At 44.4% G+C, this 20,300-nt stretch overlaps 1 protein-coding gene across 6 annotated transcripts in view; it reads left to right on the plus strand.

Annotated features, from left to right (window-relative positions):
- The window catches only part of NCAM1 (neural cell adhesion molecule 1), a 75,985-nt gene that overhangs the window by 37,524 nt on the left and 18,161 nt on the right, over positions 1-20,300 (plus strand). For 4 of the 6 annotated variants that reach the window (XM_030464743.1, XM_030464742.1, XM_030464741.1 and 1 more), the window contains exons 4-13: positions 453-596; positions 1,443-1,580; positions 2,043-2,160; positions 2,763-2,938; positions 3,767-3,909; positions 11,448-11,598; positions 12,173-12,357; positions 12,694-12,790; positions 13,479-13,649; positions 14,373-14,504. In XM_030464743.1, the coding sequence (XP_030320603.1) occupies positions 453-596; positions 1,443-1,580; positions 2,043-2,160; positions 2,763-2,938; positions 3,767-3,909; positions 11,448-11,598; positions 12,173-12,357; positions 12,694-12,790; positions 13,479-13,649; positions 14,373-14,504 (1,455 nt within the window). Of the gene's footprint in view, positions 1-452; positions 597-1,442; positions 1,581-2,042; positions 2,161-2,762; positions 2,939-3,766; positions 3,910-11,447; positions 11,599-12,172; positions 12,358-12,693; positions 12,791-13,478; positions 13,650-14,372; positions 14,505-15,706; positions 15,722-18,247; positions 18,284-19,531; positions 19,574-20,300 lie in introns of all 6 variants that reach the window. The other 2 variants (XM_030464738.1, XM_030464739.1) reach the window with 2 other exon arrangements.

Consider the following 20,300-nt stretch of genomic DNA (forward strand, 5'->3'; position numbering starts at 1 on the left):
ATCATCACAAATGCATGGGGGGAGTAAGCAAAGAGAGCAACTTTTGTGGATGGCAGACGTGCTGTAATGTTCAGCAAAGAGGATCACACGTTCAGAAGGGTTTTAATAAGCTATCAGGATGTTGTCCAGCAGAGCTATAATAGCAGCTCTTCCCCTTTTTTGCTGGGGAGCTGTTCCAGGTTCATGTTTTCCCCTTGCAGTGTGGACAAAAAAAAGGTAGAATATTGGTGTGGCTCCCTGATACACCTGGAAGGCATGGCTGGACAATAAGGTTCCTGTGTTGCAGTGCAGCAAGTCAGACACAGCTTTGTACTCCCCTTGGGAACACAAGACTTCAGAGAACATGTCCTCTGGGTTTTTTTTTTTTTTTGCTTTTCACTGGCTTGAGTCAGAAGCAGAGCTTGAGGTGTGCTGAGAAAGCTGCAGTGACTTTCTCCTTCCATTGTTTTCAGAAAAGCTGATGTTCAAGAATGCTCCCACTCCTCAGGAATTCAAGGAAGGTGATGATGCTGTGATTGTGTGTGACGTGGTCAGCTCACTGCCTCCTACCATCATCTGGAAGCACAAAGGCAGGGATGTTATCCTAAAAAAAGATGGTAAGGCACAAGAAGTGTCTTGGTGCTTGCCCATTCAGGTATCAAATGTCCATCTCCCCTTAGGGCTCCAGTCAGGCTCAGACAAGAGGGGCTCAGGAGAACAAAATGGATGTGGGCATAAGGGAGCAGAGAAGGAATTTGTACCTAACACTAGGACTTAGGATGTGAATGTAGTACTTGAAGGTGCTGTTTCCTGTGCTGCATTCCATAGAAATGGCCACCAAGCTTTGACACTGGAATAGGCCAAGAAATGCCAGGAAAAAAAAATCAGGTAAAAGAAATGCCATTGGACAGAAAAGCTGCATGTGACACAGCCCATTCATCCCCAAGAAAAGTGGTGCAAGAATCCTTGCAAGAATCTTTGCTCCTTGCAAGAATCTTTCCCTTTCTTTCAAACTGCTGCAGACTGCCATGCCCAGAGGGCCATTTTACTGGCAGGGAGGTCTCAAGAGCCCAAGTCCAGCTGAGCACACATGGCTCAGCTGGGTTTCCCAAGCTGCTGGTTGCAGACACAAGGGAACTGTTGTAAGATTTGAACTCTGCCACCCTTGGGCAAGAAAGGCAACTTTCAAACTGCTTATTGTCTGATACTAGTTAAATGTGTTTGTGTGTGTATATTTATCTGTTTCTCTGTGTGTGTGTAAAGCACTAGAGCAGTTTTCCTGGTACACACGTCTGGTTTCTTTCTTGGCAATGTCAGATCCGGTTAGAGCAGCATTAAGTGATGGGAAGGGGAATTTCATTACTCTCAGCCTTGTCTCCACCCAGGAAGGGCAGAGAGGAATAAAAACCTGTAGTGAGCTTTCCTGAAGATCCTTGGGTGAACCTTCCTTTTGTCTTTTCTAGTTCGATTTATAGTCCTGTCCAACAACTACCTGCAGATTCGGGGCATCAAGAAAACAGATGAGGGGACGTACCGGTGTGAGGGCAGGATCCTGGCTCGTGGGGAGATCAACTTCAAAGACATTCAGGTCATCGTAAATGGTGAGCAGCTCAGTGTAAAGCTGGCAGAGGGGCAGGGTGTGGAGCACCTGAACAAAATCTGTTAGAGTCACACTCACGATTTACCATCAGCTTGCTGATCTTTGTGCGCCAAATAAAAATGTCTGTGGAATTGACTGGTAGCCAGATGTTTATGGGTGAAGATCATGTGAAGAGAAACCTTAAGTGTCTCATGACTTCAGAGTGAGGTGGTGGTCTTGTTGGGACTCCAATGCTGTTTCTCTGTGCATCTCCCCACCTGCTGCCCTCCCATCCCTGTGCTGATCACTTTGGAGACCTCACGCATCAAACCTGTTGATTGAAACCTGCAGGTGATGGGATATAAGGGTTTGAATTACTAGAAACAACTGTCTGTGTTGCAGAGATTGACAGGGAGCTTTCCAGCTCACTCTTGCTTACAGTTTCTGTCCTTTCTAACTAGAATGTGGATTGCTTCTCTTCTAGTACCTCCATCTGTGCGTGCCAGGCAGACGACTATGAATGCCACTGCCAACCTCAGCCAGTCTGTCACCTTAGCGTGTGATGCTGATGGCTTTCCTGAGCCAACTGTGACGTGGACAAAGTAAGATGCTGTGTGAAGTATCCTGATTGCGTGTGAGTGTAGATGTTTTCACCAGGCTGGAGGGAAAGCAACATTTTAACTGGAATAGGAGTAATTGGTTGTTCTCTCCTGAAAAAGAATGGCCTCCCAGAGGAGTTGTGGGTAGGCAGCTAAACACCACTCAGCCACTCACTGCACACACCCCAAGTGGGATGGGGAAGAGAATCAGAAGGGTGAAATTAAAAAAATCATTGGTTGAGGTAAAGACAGTTTAATAGATAAAGCAAAATCTGTGCATGCAAGCAAAGCAAAATACGGAATTCATTCAGTGCTTCCCCTTGGCAGGTCAGCTCTCCCAGCTGTATTTCCTCCCAAGCCACCATCACTGCTGTTTATAGCTCTTGCATACAAGCCATGATGTTTGCCAGGAGGTGAAATATTCAGCTGCCAGGAGAGGGATTAGGAATAGATGAAGACGTAAGATTTGTAAGAAAAGGTGGTGGTCCCTCTCAGCCTGAGGAGTGTCAGTGTACTAATGCAGTTCTAGTGGTAACAATTAGCCTAAAACAAAGAGCCTTTGATTGCTTCTCCTTCTAACACAGAATGTGCTTTGTGCTCTGCAGGGATGGAGAGCCAATAGAACAGGCTGATGATGATGATGATGAAAAATACAGTTTTAACTATGATGGCTCTGAGCTCATCATCAAGAAGGTGGATAAGAACGATGAAGCAGAATACGTCTGCATTGCTGAGAACAAGGCTGGCGAGCAGGATGCCACCATTCATCTCAAAGTCTTTGGTAAAAATTCTCTTCCTATCCTCCCCTTTCCAATCCAGTTGGCTTTTGGTAGCTCACTGGTGCACCATGGAAGTAACCTGCTTACCCCAGCTGATGCCTGATGTGGCTCATCCAGAGCTGCTGCTTCCCCATGCAGTGCTGTGCTCCTCTGCCAGGCAAAAGAGATGCTGTCTGAAAAAGGTGCCAACTCCATCCTGCTTCCTCTGAGACAAGAAGCTCAGTCCTGCACTGGGAATGATGTGGGATTCACATGCTACTTGGAATACCTTCCAGGCCCAGAGGACTGAATCCTAATCCAACCAGTGCTGCTATAAACAGGGCTTTAGCACTTCAGTGGGACTTGATTATAACCTGGACAGGGAGATGAACACTACCCAGCCATGATGTGAATGATCTTGAGCTTTCAGGAATCAATCAGCAGCTTTCCTACCTTCCATGTATCTGAGTATCTTAAAGAATATAATTCTCTCTGTCCCATCCCTCTGCAGCCACTTGACAAAGCTGCTGATTTAAAATTAATTTGGGGCAGAGAAAGCAGACAGCAAGGTGGAAGACTCAGCTGATAATTCTAGGGTTTGATCATTTGGAACTCTTCAGTGGGTTCTACTTAAGGTATAATTTCTTCTAGTTCTTTCTTACAAGCCTCAGGTGTAAGCATGTGTAGGAAAGGTCTCTTCTCAAATGCCACTGCTCCCTTCCTGCTATGGCAGCAAACTTGTGCCAATTCAGAGTCCTTTTCCCCCCAGTGCTCCTTGTTTCAAACATTGCTATTGACAGACAAGCTTCATTCTGACCACCAGCTGAATGAAGGCTCCTTTTTCTTTTCAGCAAAACCCAAAATCACCTATGTGGAGAATAAAACAGCCATGGAGCTGGAGGATCAGATTACACTGACCTGTGAAGCATCTGGAGACCCAATTCCTTCCATCACTTGGAGAACTTCCACTCGGAACATCAGCAATGAAGATAAGGTACAACCATTCCCAAACCCAGGGGCTCATCTGCTCAGATCAGTGTAGCTTGTATCTGCTTGGCTCTGCTGGCTCCCAGTGCATGACAGCTGGATGCAGATGCACATGGAAATCATGGGGATTCCTATCTCTGTGGTGAGAACAAGAGCTGTCCTGGGCACACTGTCCTAAAGGGTCACCTCCAGAGCATAGCAGTGCCAGAGATGTCCTGTTGTACAGAGAGCAATCTCAGTTTGTAACAACTGAGGCTTTTCTAGTCCTGCTGGTATCACTTGGAGTTGAATTAACTTCAAAAGCAAGGGGCTCTGGACCCTTTCACAGGAGTTTCCAAAGGGACCTACAGTTGCAGGAAGCTTGTGAAAGGGTTTTCCTTTCTGTTTCCAAGATGAGAGGAAAGAATGAGCATCCTAATTCCCATGTCATCTACTCTGTCATGATGCTAATGATAGGATCTGGGTGGGTGGAGTGGTGTGGGTTATTTTCTCTTAAAGATGCAGTGGACCAAAATGAACCTGTTAATTTATTTTTCCCCTTCTCTATTGTATTCTGATACTGCATGTACTTGAAGCACAAAAGCCTGGCTGCCTTTGTGTTCACCTGTTTTGTTGGTCACATCAATACCATTTTGTTCTTTAAAGGCAAAAATAATTAGCAGTTTTTCTTTTTAAAAAAGAGTGCTATTTTTTTAATTGGCTGCAATTCCCCTTGACTAGGCAAGGCTAGAATGTACATAGTTTGTAACAGTTGCATAAGGTGATCAGGAGCACAGTTTAGAGCCAGAGAAAGCCTGGACAAAAGCTGGAGTGATGAGCTGTTGCTTATTAATGATGTGCTAAGAACAAGATGCTTCAAGGCTTGGACAAACCAGGGGTTCTGACTCACTTTTAAAATAGCAGCTGAGAGACTCAGAAGGTCTCAAAGTGACAGAGGTGTCCTCTGTCAGTCATTCTGCACTCTGATCCTCTGAATGAGTTTTTTCATTGCCTCTTCCCTATGTTGTTAATGTTTAACTCATTAATGAGGGTGCCAAATTTTTCCTGCCTGGATTCTTTCTTAGCATCTTTTGGATTCAAACTGGTGTAAATTCCTGTGATATTTAGAGATTTCCATTGCCTTCCAAAGCTCTGGTTACAGCATGCTGGTTACTACAGCATCTTTGGGCAGGATAAAGTTCTTTATGGTCTTGTCTCTGTCTAGGAGAGCTCTGGGAGGAGCTCAGTGTCCTGGTGCTTCTAGCACTAGGGTTTGGATCACAGCCATGGAAAAGAGCTGTGTCAGGGAGCAGAACACAAAAACTGAAATGACACAAAATAAAGTAGAGGTTGATAGGCAAATCTGTTTGCAGAGTCCCAAGTGTCCAGCCCAATTAAAGTAAGAAGATGTCAGTGGCAAAACTGCTAACCATTTTTGAGACTCTCATATATTCTGATTGATTCTGCTGATTTGGTGATCAGTATTAGGGCAAATGTTACTACTGTTATAGTTTCATTTCTAGATGGGAAGAATATCAAAGGTTTGAGATACAACCATGTGTCTCATGTACTGCTTCAAACCCTGAGGGCAAAGATTTTGTTAATCTTTTTCTTTTTTAATTGTATGCCATGCCCTGTGTAGGCAGGATATTTTTGGCTGTGTTTTAGTTGTTTTTGTTTTTTTTTTTACTTTTCCCCATCCTCTATCTTGGCTGTAAGTTTAGATGAATGGTACAGATGTACAGAAAATCCTGAGGTCAGAATAGTTCTAATATTCTATTACATGGACAACCATTTCCCAGCTCTGAGATAGCACAGGAAAATGGATGGCAAGACCTGTTGAAATCCTAGCATGCAGAGCTAAAGAGTTTCCTTCTCTGGTTATGCCCACATAACGTGGCAGCCCTTGGATAAACAATCTGTTGCTTGGAAGATGCTCTGCAGAGGGAAGTGGCTGTGGATATGCTTTGGCAAAATCAGGTGGTTGGCAGCTGAATATCAACAGAGCTGAGCAGACCAAACTTCCAAGTACTGGCATGCTGGGAGCTTCCTTTTGCTTCCATCCTTCTGCCCTGCAGAGAGTGCAAGTGAAATTTAAAAAAAGCAGCTTATATTTGGTTTACTTGGCTTGCAAATGTAGATGGATTCTTAGCAGAAACTTTTGCCATGTCACTGAGGTTCCTGTCTGTCACCACTGCAGAAAAGAACAAGAACTCTCAGAGCTGGGAAGTCCCCCAGGTGATGGGAAGGAGCTCTTGGTTCCCACTCTGTCCCTTGCCTGGGGCTGAGAGCTTCCTGTGTCTCATTTTCTGTGGGTGAGGGGGAGGACAGAGAATTCAATTCTGTCTTCTGTCCCCCACGGGTCCCTTTACAAAAAAGAGCAAACTCTAGGAGTGTGGAAACAGGTTTTTTTTCCTCTTTCATCTTCCTTTATCTTGGCACATACTGAACACCAGGAGATTAGAAGTGTCCTGCTTCTGGTAGGACACTTTTGTAGTTGATTTTTGGGTTTTGATTTTTATTATTATTATTATTTTATTTTATTTTGTTTTCTTTTTTTGTTTTGTTTGTTTTTTTCTAACAGCCTTCTGTGCTTAGAAGAGACACAGAAACTCAGTGAATAGGATTGAAAAGGGACTTGCATGGCTATAATCAAGGCAGCTTTCTGGCTTGCTCAGCTACAGAGAATGGCTGGTATATCCAAAAGGGATTATGAGGAGTTATTATTGTTGCCAGGATATTTATTTCTAGAAATCATCAGATGATATGAGTGTCTTAGTCCATGCAAGTGTTGGTGAGCTTCTCTTCAGGTGGCTTCATCTCAGGCCTCTGGTTAAAACCATTTGCTCTGTTCACTAGCAGCACTGTGGAAACAATACTGTGGTTTTTAATTCTCATTTCCTAAGCTTCCATCTCCATTCCTGTAATGTCACTTTTGTGTATGCTGTTACACCTGCACATCAGCAATGCTTGTGCCTCACACTCAATAATGCCATCATGGCTGTGATATTAGCAGGTGATTTTTGACTCCTGAACTGAAATGGATCGAGTTGCAATTGAAATAGAGACCAGAAGAAAAAGATTTGTAAGATAAATTATAGGGGGGAAAGTGGAACCCAGCAGCTTTGGTCTTTCTGAACCAGAGTGAATGGTGCCCATGCTGTTGGTAGCATTCTCTGAATGGGAAATTTGTGTTTATTGGTGAGGTTTGTGCATGTTTCACTGATGTCTGTAGCTTGGTTGTCCCAAGCCCAGGAAGGGTTGGGTGTGCACATCCATAAAGAGCTGGGCAGGATAAACTGGAGGGACAGGTTCTGCCCTGCTGCCTCCTGGCCAGGGGCTCACCCAGTTCCAGTGCTTTGCAGCTGAAAGGCTCAGTGTGCATGTAAACCCCTGTACAGATGCATGATTACATTAACAATTAGTGTTAATGTCAATCAGTGTGTGTGGGTGGCTAACAAACCAGTGTCAGAAAGCCAGTTCTGGCAATTTAGTGACCTAGGCCATCAGAGTCACTTCCCCAGCATGCTGGGGACAGGCTTCTAGAATCACTGAGATGTGTCAAGGGAAACAGTCACTCAATTCTTAAAACAGAGGCAGTCTCCTGGTCTCACAAGCCTTTGCTTAATCATTTTAAGACCAATTTATAGGATATTAAATTTTGAAGGTAAATCTAATTAGAAGCTATGCTGGGAAATGGAAATTGTGCTCACCCCACACACGTGAGATGCAGAACTCGGAGCCTGCATGTGCCCAGAATGCAATGTGGTGCAGACACTGATACCTAAACCCAACCTTTGATAAACTCTTACTGCTTTTTTTCTGTTGTTGTTGTGTTCTATATCTGTTCTCTCCAGGCTTCGTGGACCCGGCCCGAGAAACAAGAGGTATAAGATTACCAGAACTTTAGCAAACTCTTGTTAGACTCTTCTTTTGGTTTTGTTTTCTTAAGCATTACAGATTAACAAATCTCTAGTCCAGTAACCACGCCAACTAAACCAGCATTAATAACACAGACAAAGTAAATATCAGTACATAAAAGAAACAGCTTATAGAGTTAGAAGTTGCTTGGCATGTAGTAATGCAGTTTTGGATGAGCAAACGAGCTGTGTTGGGGGTGAGTAGTTCTGGTTGCCACTTGAAAAACAACAAAAAAAAGCAAATACAGAATCTGACATGCACTACTTGCACAGTTGCCTGCTCTGCTACCAGGGTGAATCAAATCTCTCTTCTAGGCTTTTAAGAATTAGCAGCAGTGTGAAATCTGGGGAAGTATTTTTTTCCAGACATTGCCTCTCCTGCTCCAGCCAACTCATCTGTTTGCTCATGGTACTCCTTAAGTTTGACTTTCTCTTAGAGGACAACTGCATCATGTTCTGTTTCAAAATCAATGCAGATAAATATTGCAGAAGTTGTATTTCTCCAGAAAATGCTCCAGATTGCTCAATTTTTGTTTGTCTTTGATTTGCAAGGGTCGAAGAGGGGATGTGGGATAATGCAGTAATTCCGTTTGGTCCAAATGTGGTTTTTTGCTGCTTCGTTTCATATTCAGTGCTGGATTTTAATAATAACAACAATAACAACCTGCCTGTACCTTCACCTAATTTGTAGCATTCTTGCTTCAGAATGGCTTCAAAGAAAGCCTGTTTCCAAGCAAATAAGAGGGGTCTTGGAGAGAACAGAATTAGCCATCAGAACTAGGTGGCTTGCATTTATATTTTTAGGATCAGCTTTGTGGAGGCTCTGGGTATCCTGAATTCTCTTTTATTTTTAAGCCATCTTAAACCATAGGGACTGGCATGGCCTCAACAAAGGGAACCTCTGACTTAAAAACCATTTGCCTGTTTTTTCACATGGGGCTGAGAATATGCTGCCCATTCTTACTTCTTACTGTTGGAATTAGTGAACTGGGGCAAGTGGAGGCACTGGATATTCAGGGCAGTTTGTGTTGAAGAATTTGAGATCTGTGTGGTTGCATCTCTTCATGTTAATTCCTGTTCCAGTTGTTTCTGTTCCCCTTCCCCACCCTCACTGTTTTCCCTGTGCTCTCTGTCTCAAGCTTTATATTAATATGAGCACTAATACTATTAAGCTTGCTGTCTCTAAATTTCTTTCTGTGTCTTGAAATATCCAAGTGGGGTGCTGGCAGAATGTTTTTAAGCTGCTTGTTGCTTTAGACACAGCTTTCCAATAGCTCCTCTGGGGTCTCTGAGCAGTGTAGTCCAGTGGCAGGGAGTTCAGTTTTCAGGGAGCTGAATAAATACAATACAATTGGCATTAAATGTTTGGTTATTACTAATGCATTAGTTAGTTTTAAGTAAGGGATTCTTTATGAGTTTCAGTCTAAGCAGCATATCTGGGTGTGAAATCTTGCTTTCTTTGTGTTGGAGGCACAATTGCAGTTGTGCTTCTTCTTCCTCTAGCCCATGGTGAGCTCTATTTGCTGTGCACAGCCCATAATATCTCAGTTCACCATTGTGGTCCTGGGTACACCAGGTAATTGTTGAAAATCACAGTGGTAGCACAGGTTAACAAAAAAAGCCCAAATCCACGTTATCACCAGCAGATGCTAAAAACTCATAAAGTGGTGATGCCTGCCTGGTGACTGGGAATTAGTGCAGCCTTACAAATATTAGGAGCTGCTCTGGTTAGAGCGGTAGAAGCACAGGGCTTGGAGACACCACACATCTGCACTGGAATTGGTAGCTGTGGTCAGAATTTCTGGGTGCTGTTTTGTAAGGGTGTCCCATGTGTGGAAAGCAGGGGAGGAGAAGGATGTGACTGTGTTAAGGCATGGCTACTTGTTTGTGAAAAGACTGAAAAATCCAAAAGGTAGAGAGAAAGGAGGTGAGTGCCTTTCCTACTTGTCTCTCCTCTTCCCTTTGGCATGGAAGTGTTGAAATCCAGGGCAGCTTTGTATAAAGTGACTGTGCCACACTGCAGTGGCAGAAGTTGGGGAAAAACCCCTCCATGTATCTCAGGATGAGTTGTAGTAATTGTTCATACACAGAACCATCCTGCCTTCTTTTCTGTAGGGCTGCTACAGCATGAGGTATTACCTGTGTCCTTTAGGTTGTCTGCCCATTGCTATGAAGCATTTTGTTACCCAAAATCCTGGAAATCAGAGGCCAAGGTAGCAGGGTTACAAATATGTACATCTGGCTCACATGTTTCTGTCTGTCTTATGTCTCAGTAGCCAGGAGTCATTGGCATCTGACTGTCTGAAGTATAAATAAAGAAAACTAGTAGTGTGCTTTCCTGGGTAGATATTTTTCTCTTCTTTGGAGTATTTTTCCTGATTTTCCTTTTTATTTATGTGTACCTTTTACATTAAGGAACAGAGCTTCATCTTTAGAACCAGCTACATAACTTGTGAAGTTGTCATTTTACCATGACTGCCAAACACTCTTCTGTTCATATCAGAACTTGACAAAGTGAGTAAAAGGCAGGTGACACTGGGTGTAGAACTACCTTCACTGTAATGATCAGGAGCTGATATTTTGTGATATTCATGCTCTTGCCTGCTGATAGGGTCAGTTATAATCTGTGTACTTGTCCTGTATCTCCCAAGGAAAGTAATGCTCTTGGAGTATTAATTGCATTAAGTGTGGCAGCAGGCAACCCAGGAGGGTACCTCAGTTTTTCACTTGTACTTGTGACACTTGGGAAGGTAGATGAGAGAGTTGATGCTTTGGAACTTCCAAGCTGAAGCACAAGCACCAGGGATGAGGGAGGAGTCCATGGATTCATGTGCTTCATTTCTTAGGAGAGCACTAGGGCTTTGGTCAGATATTGAGGCAGGAAAAAACCCCACAAAAAGGTCTGGGGGATCACTGGGTGGCTGCCAGATCTTGGAGCAGATGGTAGCCTGGATTTTACATTCCTCTTCTCTCTGTCAAAGACATTCCCACACTTTCTTGCACGTGGGAGCCGTTTCTAAGCTGTCAGATAATGGATGCAAACTGCTCTAGAATTCCCTTGAAGTATCCCAGTTCCTGGAAATAGGGTTGTTTCTAGAAGGGTCACAGTTTTCTTGCTCTCTTCAGTGCCGTCTTCAAGTGAACTTTTGTTTGAGCTGAATTTTGCCTGATTCATCTCTGAGGTCAGGATCTTATTAATGCCTTTTCGAGGACACTGAACTAAAATGTGCATCAGTCAGAGAAGAGGAAGGTCTGAATTCTCTAAGCAGAATCACATTAGCTGTCGGGGAGGTTTTCTACAAGCTCATGCTGGCAAAACTTCACAGTTCTCATTCTGAGAAGAAGCTTGACGTTATCCAGCCATCCTCAGACATGTAGTGGCATCTGATACTTTGATCCTTCATTTCTTTTTTTCCCCTCTCCTGAGTGCTGTGAGTCACTGCAGGTGGCAGTGTCCTGCGGGACAAGGAATTTTCTTGTTGCTTTTGGAAATGCCTCTGTGTGCCCCTGGTTTCACCTGGCCTCGGGTGATCATTCACAAGTTCTGAGCAGTGGAGGCTTGGGGTGAGGTAGGCTGGCATTGTTGCTTTAGGCTGCACCACAGGGGCAGAGCTCAGCCTTTAACTCTCCTTTCCTTTCCTGCCAGACCCTGGATGGACGCATCATAGTCCGGAGCCATGCCCGGGTGTCATCCCTGACTCTCAAAGAAATTCAGTACACAGATGCTGGAGAATATGTGTGTACAGCCAGCAACACCATCGGGCAGGACTCCCAAGCCATGTACCTTGAAGTGCAGTGTAAGAAGTGGAGGATGGGGTGGGGAGGGTGTTCATGCATTTAGAGGGGGAGACGGTTTTGATTTCCTTTTCCTCTGCCCGAGGCACCTGAGGCTTGGGCAATGTGTGGTGTTTAGGTAGAGGGCATGAGAAGCCACTCAGCCTGATGTCATTTTGCTGGAGAAATGTTGCTGTGTTTGCAAACATGGCAATGTTTGCTCTAGCTGCCTCCAGCTGGGATACAGTTTGCACCTTGGGAAGATGATGAGCCACGAATCTGCCACAGTCCCATGTGTTGGGTGCATCAGAATCTTTCCCAAGGAGAGTTTCCTGGTATGCACTTTCCTAGATGCACAGCGTGCCATCTGCTCCTCCTCCCACTCTGTGAGGAGCAGCTGAAGTTTCCTCCTGACGTTCTTCAGTAATAACCCCACTCAGCTCCCCAGGGGAGGAGACAGTTCCCAATTCTTGTATCAGATTCCCTTCCTCACATTAACCTGGACCCCACCCAAGGGATCCTTCAAGTGGGGTTGACCAGGCTACCCTAAGAGATTTTCTGGCTGAAATTGCTCTCACGAATGTGTCTGTCTTTCAGATGCTCCCAAGCTTCAGGGCCCTGTGGCTGTCTATACCTGGGAAGGGAATCAGGTGAACATCACCTGTGAGGTGTTTGCTTACCCCAGTGCTGTCATCTCCTGGTTCCGGGATGGGCAGCTGCTTCCCAGCTCAAACTACAGCAACATCAAGATCTACAACACTCCATCAGCAAGCTACTTGGAGGTGAGGAAAAGCAAGGAGGGGAGAAGGCATATGCTCTAGTGCTATCAAATAATTTACATTCCTGATGTTGAAGGAGTTAAGTCTTTTGTTGGGGCATCCTGATGGTAGGCAGGAGGTGGTGTGGTGTTTCTGGCACATAAATGCCAAGAAAATCAGGTAATAGAAGACACCACCCCCTCCTTACCTTTGGCTTTCTGCAGTTCTCCCCTCTGGAGAGCCCTCAGAGTGTTACCAGTTGTACTGTATTGGGGCTTCTCCCCCCAGGAAAATGCCAAGAGCATGCACAGAGTGAAAAAGGTTTTCTGATCCAAGTCTGAGCCTTCATTCCTTCCACAGGTGACACCAGACTCTGAAAATGACTTTGGGAACTATAACTGCACTGCTGTGAACCGCATTGGCCAGGAGTCCTCCGAGTTCATCCTTGTGCAGGCAGGTGAGCATCTCAGGCACAGAGCTAAGGAAATGCAGCCCCTGAGCTGAGATGACAGTGTTCTTTTCTAGTTGGTGTTGGTGGCTCAGCAGGAGAGCTGCTTCTGCTTTCAGAGAGACTGTTCACAGGTTTTTGCATTGGGATGGGTTGTAGATAACACGATCCTCAGTATCTCTGTTTCTCTCCTCAGTATCTCTTTAAAAGGGCTGTGATGTTTTTTATTTCTGGCAGCCACTGCATACGTGCATGTAACGTGCTTCTCAGACTCTGCAAAATATCCCTAAGAGTGCAGGTGATGCAAGACAGAAATCTTGGAGCACTCTGTGCCAACCCAAGTGACCTGGTGTCTGACACATGGCAGACTGGGATGGCCTCTCCTGTTCTCTCAGGACTGGCATGCAGACAGATTTAGGAATGCTGGAGCATCCAATGGAAGAGACAATAGAGACAGGATAGCATCCAGGATGCTCTTGCTCCTCTGCTCCAGTTATCCCCTTTTGAAGAAGTATTTTAAATCTCTAATTGTTAGAGGAGAGACAAGATGCAGGTCTCTTCATTACCATTCTTAAAAGCCCTTTTAAGAGCCATTCCCCTCCTCTTTCTAAAGCTGTGACAAGGGTGCATTTTCTGTTTTCTTTGCCACTAGAGCTTGTTTCTTCTGTATCACTGGTTGTTTTCCCTTCCTCCCCAGATACTCCATCTGCTCCTTCCATTGACAGAGTGGAACCCTACTCCAGTACTGCCCAGGTGGAGTTTGATGAGCCTGAAGCTACCGGGGGGGTTCCCATCCTCAAGTACAAAGCAGAATGGAGGGCACTGGGCGAGGGGGAATGGCATTCGAGGTTCTATGATGCAAAAGAAGGTAGGATAATAAAGCAAGATGTTTTAAAACAGCATCTCAAAAGACTTGTTTTCCCTTAGGGTAAAGACAGAAGCCCCAGACAAGTTCTTAAGCAGTTGCTTTGCGATGACACCTTGAATTTTCAGCTGAAAATGGGGGCTCTCACTGTGCCAATAGGAATTTAGGAATGGGAGGACTATATCAGATCTTAATCTTACACTGTCAGTCCTGGCTGGAACTGAAAATCTGCTTTTAGGTCCCCCCAGAGTGATGTGATCACAGCTAGACTTGTTTGTTGTTTTTTTTTTTTTTCCTCATTTCTCCCTTAATAGAAACAGAAATAGAGCTTATTTCTTCATATCATGATGAGCCCACAACAGGTGTTTTCCATCTCCTGTCTGACTACATTATAGATTATTAAAGGAGAGGTGGGTTTCTCTCCTGCTGAGGGATTTGCTTTCAGTTGGGTTGTCCCTCCCTACAAACAAGCAGGTTTAGGTGATATATCTGCTACAGTCAGAGCCCCACGTGGCAATGGTCTTAAATACCATTATTGAAGGGGCTATTTGGCACAGAGCAAAGGATGAGCCCTCTTCCTCTGCACTGGGTGTGTGAGGCTGGACCCAGAGGAGGGCTCTGTTACATGGGGTGAGCATGGCCAAAGTGTATGAAAGAAACATGGCCTGTGGTGGTGACTGGAAGCCTGAGCCTTTCTTTGTTTTGCCTCCCTTCTTTCTGCAACAGCAAACGTGGAGGGCATGGTCACCATCACTGGCTTGAAACCTGAAACAACCTACTCTGTGAGGCTGTCTGCAGTTAATGGGAAGGGTGTGGGTGAGCTCAGCCTGCCAGCAGATTTCAAGACACAACCAGTTCGTAAGTAAAACTGAGACCTCCCTCTGCTTCTCTCTCCTTGCATCTTTCCAGGGAGTCTGTGCCATGCATGGATAACACCTTCTCTTGCAGACCTTGCTTCACTCTTTGTTTTTGTTGTGCTTTTTGATTGTAGCGACTTTCATTACTAATTAAAAATCTTCCTTGAAGCTAGAAGAGGAACTATTTTATTTAGTTTCTGCCCTGGGCTACCAGTGGAAGCTGTGTATTGTCAAAGAAAAGGGGCTGTGCAATGGAGAGTTAAGAAAAGCAGAGAGTTCAGAAGGACATGGGTCATAGAGAATGTCATTGTTGCAAGGATGGGGGTTTTTTTGGAAATCAGAAGCTGAGAGAGGTTCAGCATAGGAGTGTCCAGGAACTGTGGAAAGTGAAGTTGGGGGCAAATCTCTTTTCTGCAAGTCACTGCTTCTAAATGCCCATGCAGGACATAAAGTGATCTCTGCAGCCTTCTGTCTGCTTTACATGAGTAATCCCTGACTCCTATGGCAGGATACTCTGCTGTGGTCCAGCACTTTCCCTCCTGTTTCAGCCAGGAACAAAGAGGCAAGAATTACAAAACCAGAATGCTCTTCAAAACAGGAAGGAGAAAAAGAAAAAAGAAAAAACAAGTCTATAGTGGATAGTAGAGATGTGACTAAGTAGCAGAGGAGAGGTGGTCCTTGTCCACATCCTCATCCAAGCACCAGGATCTCTACTGAGCTGCCCAGAACCCCTGGAGTTGTTCTTTCCCATTCCCCTGGGATTTAGATCTGCAGCCTGTTCTTCTTCCCAGCATTGCACCCACACTTGTGTTCCTCTGAAGCCACCATGCAGGACCTTCCAACAGAGCTAGCCATGTTCCCAGCCCATGTTCTGCATGCTTTGGGGCCCTGTGAGCTCTGCATGGTCTTGTCTGCCAACTTCTGCCTCACCAGATTTGCTGAGCAGGATGGGGCTGGCACAAGTGCCTTGTTCCCTGGAATCCCAGGCTCTGTGCAGTTCCCTGCTCCTCACAACTGATGCCCAGAGCTCCTGGAACCCACCTCACTATTCCCTAGGGTTGCATTGGGGTCAGCTGGTGGTGCTTTGATTTTTTTCCAGCTCCATGTTCCCTATCTCCTCTTCTCACCTCTGCTACATTTTATTTTTCTTGTCTATCTCTGTCTTTTCTTTTTGTCTGTGTTCCATCCATGGAAAAACTGCAGGCATCCCTCACTCACGTAAGTGCCTCTCTGCATTTCTTTCACTCTCTTTTGACATTCCCAGAGTGTCCCTCTAACACACATAACATTAGCTTTTAATCCAGGACCTTTTTCCTCTCTGTAAGAAATGAAGTAACTGATACTATCCATTCCCTAACAAGACTGACACTAGAATGGCCCTCCTGTTATGGGTAGTTCTGCTCTTTTTAGAACAGAATTGGGGGTTAACATCTTTGTCTTTATTGTAAAGCATGCAATTCCAATATTTAATTAGTGATTGTCTAATAATAATAGCTTGTTAATTAGAGAGTGGAGTAGTGGAAGGCTTCATGTTTATGAATCAATTAAAAATATTCAGATTTTAATGAAATACAGATAATTCGGGGGGGGGGGGGGAAGAGAAGAACAAAAACAAAATAAGAGTTTTAGCTAAATTGCAGATCTGGTTTAGATCAATTAAGAGCCAATCAAAACCTTCAGTGTTTTGCATATCTTAACAAGCAAAAACTTCAAGAAAAAAAATCACTTTTTTTGCCTCTTCTCACTTTATACCACCAGTAGTCTCTGAACAGTCTTCCAGCACTTTTGTAGATTGTATCCTCAACCTCATACTAAATGAAAAACTGCATGTTTCCCCCTTCCCAGTGTAAAATGAGAGAGATTTGCTGGGTGTGTTTGTCAGCTGGGTTCTGTGAAACATGGAATGCTGTGTAGCTTTCTGCCTTTCAGATCAGAGTTTGTCACTGGCAGCTAAAATCTCCATTTCAGTGAGCATTATTCTGTTTATTAACGTGTGGGTCCTTGTGGTGAGCTGGTGTTGTTCCCAAGATTGCATGGGCAAGCTTTATGAAGCTGCTGCTGCTGCATTCTTTTGGGTTTTGAAGCTGAAGTAAAAAAAGGAAAGAGGTTTGTTTTGATTTGTTTTGCTTTCACTCTAATTACAGGATTTAAATCCTGCTTGTGTAATATTTCCTTACAGACTGAATTATATGAAACATGTTTCCAGAACATATGTTCACTTTATTGCCTAACATGGCTTAGAGCCTGTTAATTTCAGTAGGAGAAATATAGCCCTTAAATGAAGTTAATTGTCATTAGTGTTATAATTATCAGGCAAATTATTTGCCAGGACCATCTGAATTGGACATAGTCAGTGATACACAAGGGAAATAAGGGCTTAGGTTTTCAGTGTCTGTACAGATCAGTACCACAGGAAAAGGGAAAAGATTCAATTCAGAAGAGAGGAAAAAGAACATTAAAAGCTTTTTTTCAGCCACAGCGACAGATCTGTCTGCAAAGCCTCATGTTCATCACCTGGGGACAGGTACGTGGCTTTGAAGAACATTAAATCACACTTGGAGTAGAGTTTTTTGTTGTTGTTTTTTTTTAAATGTAGCAATTGACTCTCAATCAGTTTGTAGTCCCTAGCTCTGCTCCCTTGTAGCATAACTTCCATTTCTTTTTTCCTCCTTTGTGGGCTACAACTTTTTTTTTTTTAATTTACAAATAAAGTCTGCTCGTGCTCTTTCAAGAACATTTATGCCTTGCAGTTGTGATCCTGGTGAGCATTCAGCTCCCCAATACCTCCTGTTGTCTCTGAGGTGCTCCAAGCCCATTTCAGATCCTCAGCTGGATTGCAGTGACACTGAAGAGATCTTTGCCACAACAGAATTGGCTGTTTTAAATCTCTGCCACATAATGTTACCTGTTTGTGGGCAAAGGCAGGAAAAAGTTGGGTTTCTTGTTGGCATTTTTTAATGCCTGCTGGCAGGATATGTCTGCAGGGGGTTTCTGTGGGGCTTTTTTTCCCCTCATAAAGCAGTTTTCCTATCCTAGAGGCACTTAAAGGCCTGAGTAATTAGTGAAACTTAGACTAGCAGAGATGAGAATGGTGGGGTTGGAAGGGTATCTGTCTAACTTGGCCAGGGCTCGTATTTTCATCCCAATAATTTCCTGATTTTTGGTACTTCCTTTTCCTTGTCAATCTGAAGACAAACAAAGGCTGCAGGCAGACCCTGTGAACAGTTTCCTTTTGAGCCTCAGCTGGTTTATAGTGCAGGTGGGACCCAAATGTGTGTTAAGCCACAAGAGTGTGTGTGTGTGATGTGTTAGGTTTTGATATCAAAATATCTTAATGTTTGTTTTGGGTTTTATTACATTAAAATAATCCCCAAATTCTCACCATGTCCTGAGCTGGCAATGGGATAGTTAGCAATGGAATTTACCAAAACGGTGGCCATGTAGGCTCTGTTTTGCTGCCATACACACAGTGCTGGGCAGAATCTCTGCTGCCCTTAAATGTCCTTGGCTGGGAACACTGCTGGGAACACTGGTGAAGAGCAATGAGTGTGTGCTGAGGGATCCTGTGTTAGGAGAAAGTTGCTTTAAAGGCAGAACACAGAGGATTCACAATTGCAGGTCTGGCACAGTGTCCTTACTTTGCTTGTCCTATGGCCAGAGAGGCCTGAGCTGATAAAATCTTAGCAATTCAGTTTCCAATTTTCTGTCTTTTGGCAGCACTCACCTTCTTTTCTCTTTCTTTAGCAAGTGCTGCTGCACCCACCTCCTGGTTAGCAGAGAGTGAGTATGGGAGCAGGGGCTGTGTCTCTTTGCATGCCTCTCCTCACTGAGTGTGCTGCCTAACATCCCTGGGGGGTTTCCTACTTTCTATGGCTGTATTTTTTTTTCCCCGAGTGAAAACTGAATCTTCAGGTAGAGAAACTACAGAGAAGTTTGATTCTCAAAGCCCCAGACAGAGAAAGATGTGGAGTAAAACTCTGCCCGTGTGACAGCTGGTCGTTGTCCTTGGCCATTGCCTTTTGGATTTCTGATCAGTTTCTGTGCCATTTTTGGGGGATGTCTGACAGGATAAGCACAGCTTTTGTGGTGTGAAACTAAATCACCTGAAATCAACTTAGTGCAGCAAATGAAGAGTTTAGTTTCTCAGTGAGACAGAAAGATGTCCAAGTGATCAGAAGGGGAATGGCTTGTGCTTCCCTAAGCCTGTTACTAGGACACCTTCTGGAGATGTGGAAGAAAACTCATTTCTTTATATCCTGCTTCATCATTTTTTTCATCTGCACAATCAGATTAGGCTGCAGATGGCTCGAGGGTGATTCTGCTCTTCCTGAGCATCAATAGCACATCAACCATGGCAGTAAAAGGAGTCCATAGAATATCTCAACTTGGAAGGACCCATAAAGATCGAGTCCAACTTCTCTGCTCCTGGCAAGACTACCTAAGAGTAAATCATATTGCTAAGAGCATTGCCTGGATACTCCTTGAACATGGGACTGTTTCCCTGGGAAACCTGTTCCAGTGATCAGCCCCCCTCTCAGTAAAATACCCTTTCCTAATGTCCAGTCTGAACTTGGCCTGATTCATCCCATTTCCATTTGTCTCTGTAATCTTTCCTCCTTGCCTGCTGCAGTTGGGCAAAAAGCTCCCAGAAACTTCACTGCCTAATGGTCTAGCAACATCTGAACCTGGGTTGCTATATGAACCAAAAGGAGGCAAAAATGCTTTAGCTTACCCTGAAACTTCAAAATTCAGAGCTTCAGAACCCAGCAGCAGGGACACCTGCAGCCATAGGATGCTGCAGGGAAGGGACCTGGATGTGGCAGCACAGCTCCCTGGGCTGGGAAACAGCTGCAGCAGAGCCCAATTTTTGCAGCCTCTTCAGGTAATAGACATCTGCCACACAGATTCAGTGTCATGCTTTCATCTGTAGACCTCCTTGTGTTCTTCCTATCCCCTCTGCCTCTTTTAACTTGGTTACACAGAATGCTTCACCTTTACACATCCTTTCTATCCTTCATGTTTCCATAGCAACTCAGCCTCTTGCTGAATCCGAAAGCTCAGAGCCACCAAGTGAGTAGATGGGAACTGCTCCCCTTGGACAGGAGTGCTGTTTGTTGTGCTCTGGCCCTTCTATCAAGAGAATTAAAGTGTTGTGCTGCATTATTTTGATTCCTGCTAACCAAGGATCTGGCATTACTATGTTGTGTGAGCATGCAGCTGTTGAGAACCCAGCATGGTACAACACTTCCTCCTCTTACTCTCATCCTACCAAGCATGCAGTGAAAAAATGGAAATACAAGATTTAGAAGAAACACAGAGGGGGAAAAAGGAGAGGGAAAGAAATTTAAACGATCATTTCCATAAGGAATGTTTTCCTTTTTATATTTTTCCATTAGGAATTTTAGTGTTAGAGCTGCCTTTGCAGGGCTATGGGCTGAATAATCTTCTTGTTACCCTGCCTTGCTCTATTTTCTGTAAACTTACAGAAGTAGAGTTGATATTCCAGCAATAGATGTTGGATGTTGAAAGAAGATTCCAATGAGGAGATGGAATATCTTACAGGACAGAGGAGGGTGGGTAGAGGGAGCATGGCCCCATTTTACCACTGATGCCCTCCCTGCCTGTGTTGAGAGATCTGAGGCTTCACAGGGAGTTGGTATCTGAAATGGGAACTCCCTTTTCCAGTTTCCCTTAGTTCTTGCTTAGTACCTTGATGGTTAGACAGCCATTCCCACTGAGACTGAGGGAAGGAAGCAGGTGCTTCTGTGCTGAACCTGAGGAATCTAATGGAAAATAG

The sequence above is a fragment of the Calypte anna genome, chromosome 24 (assembly GCF_003957555.1).
Source record: "Calypte anna isolate BGI_N300 chromosome 24, bCalAnn1_v1.p, whole genome shotgun sequence".
Lineage (NCBI taxonomy): Eukaryota > Metazoa > Chordata > Aves > Apodiformes > Trochilidae > Calypte > Calypte anna.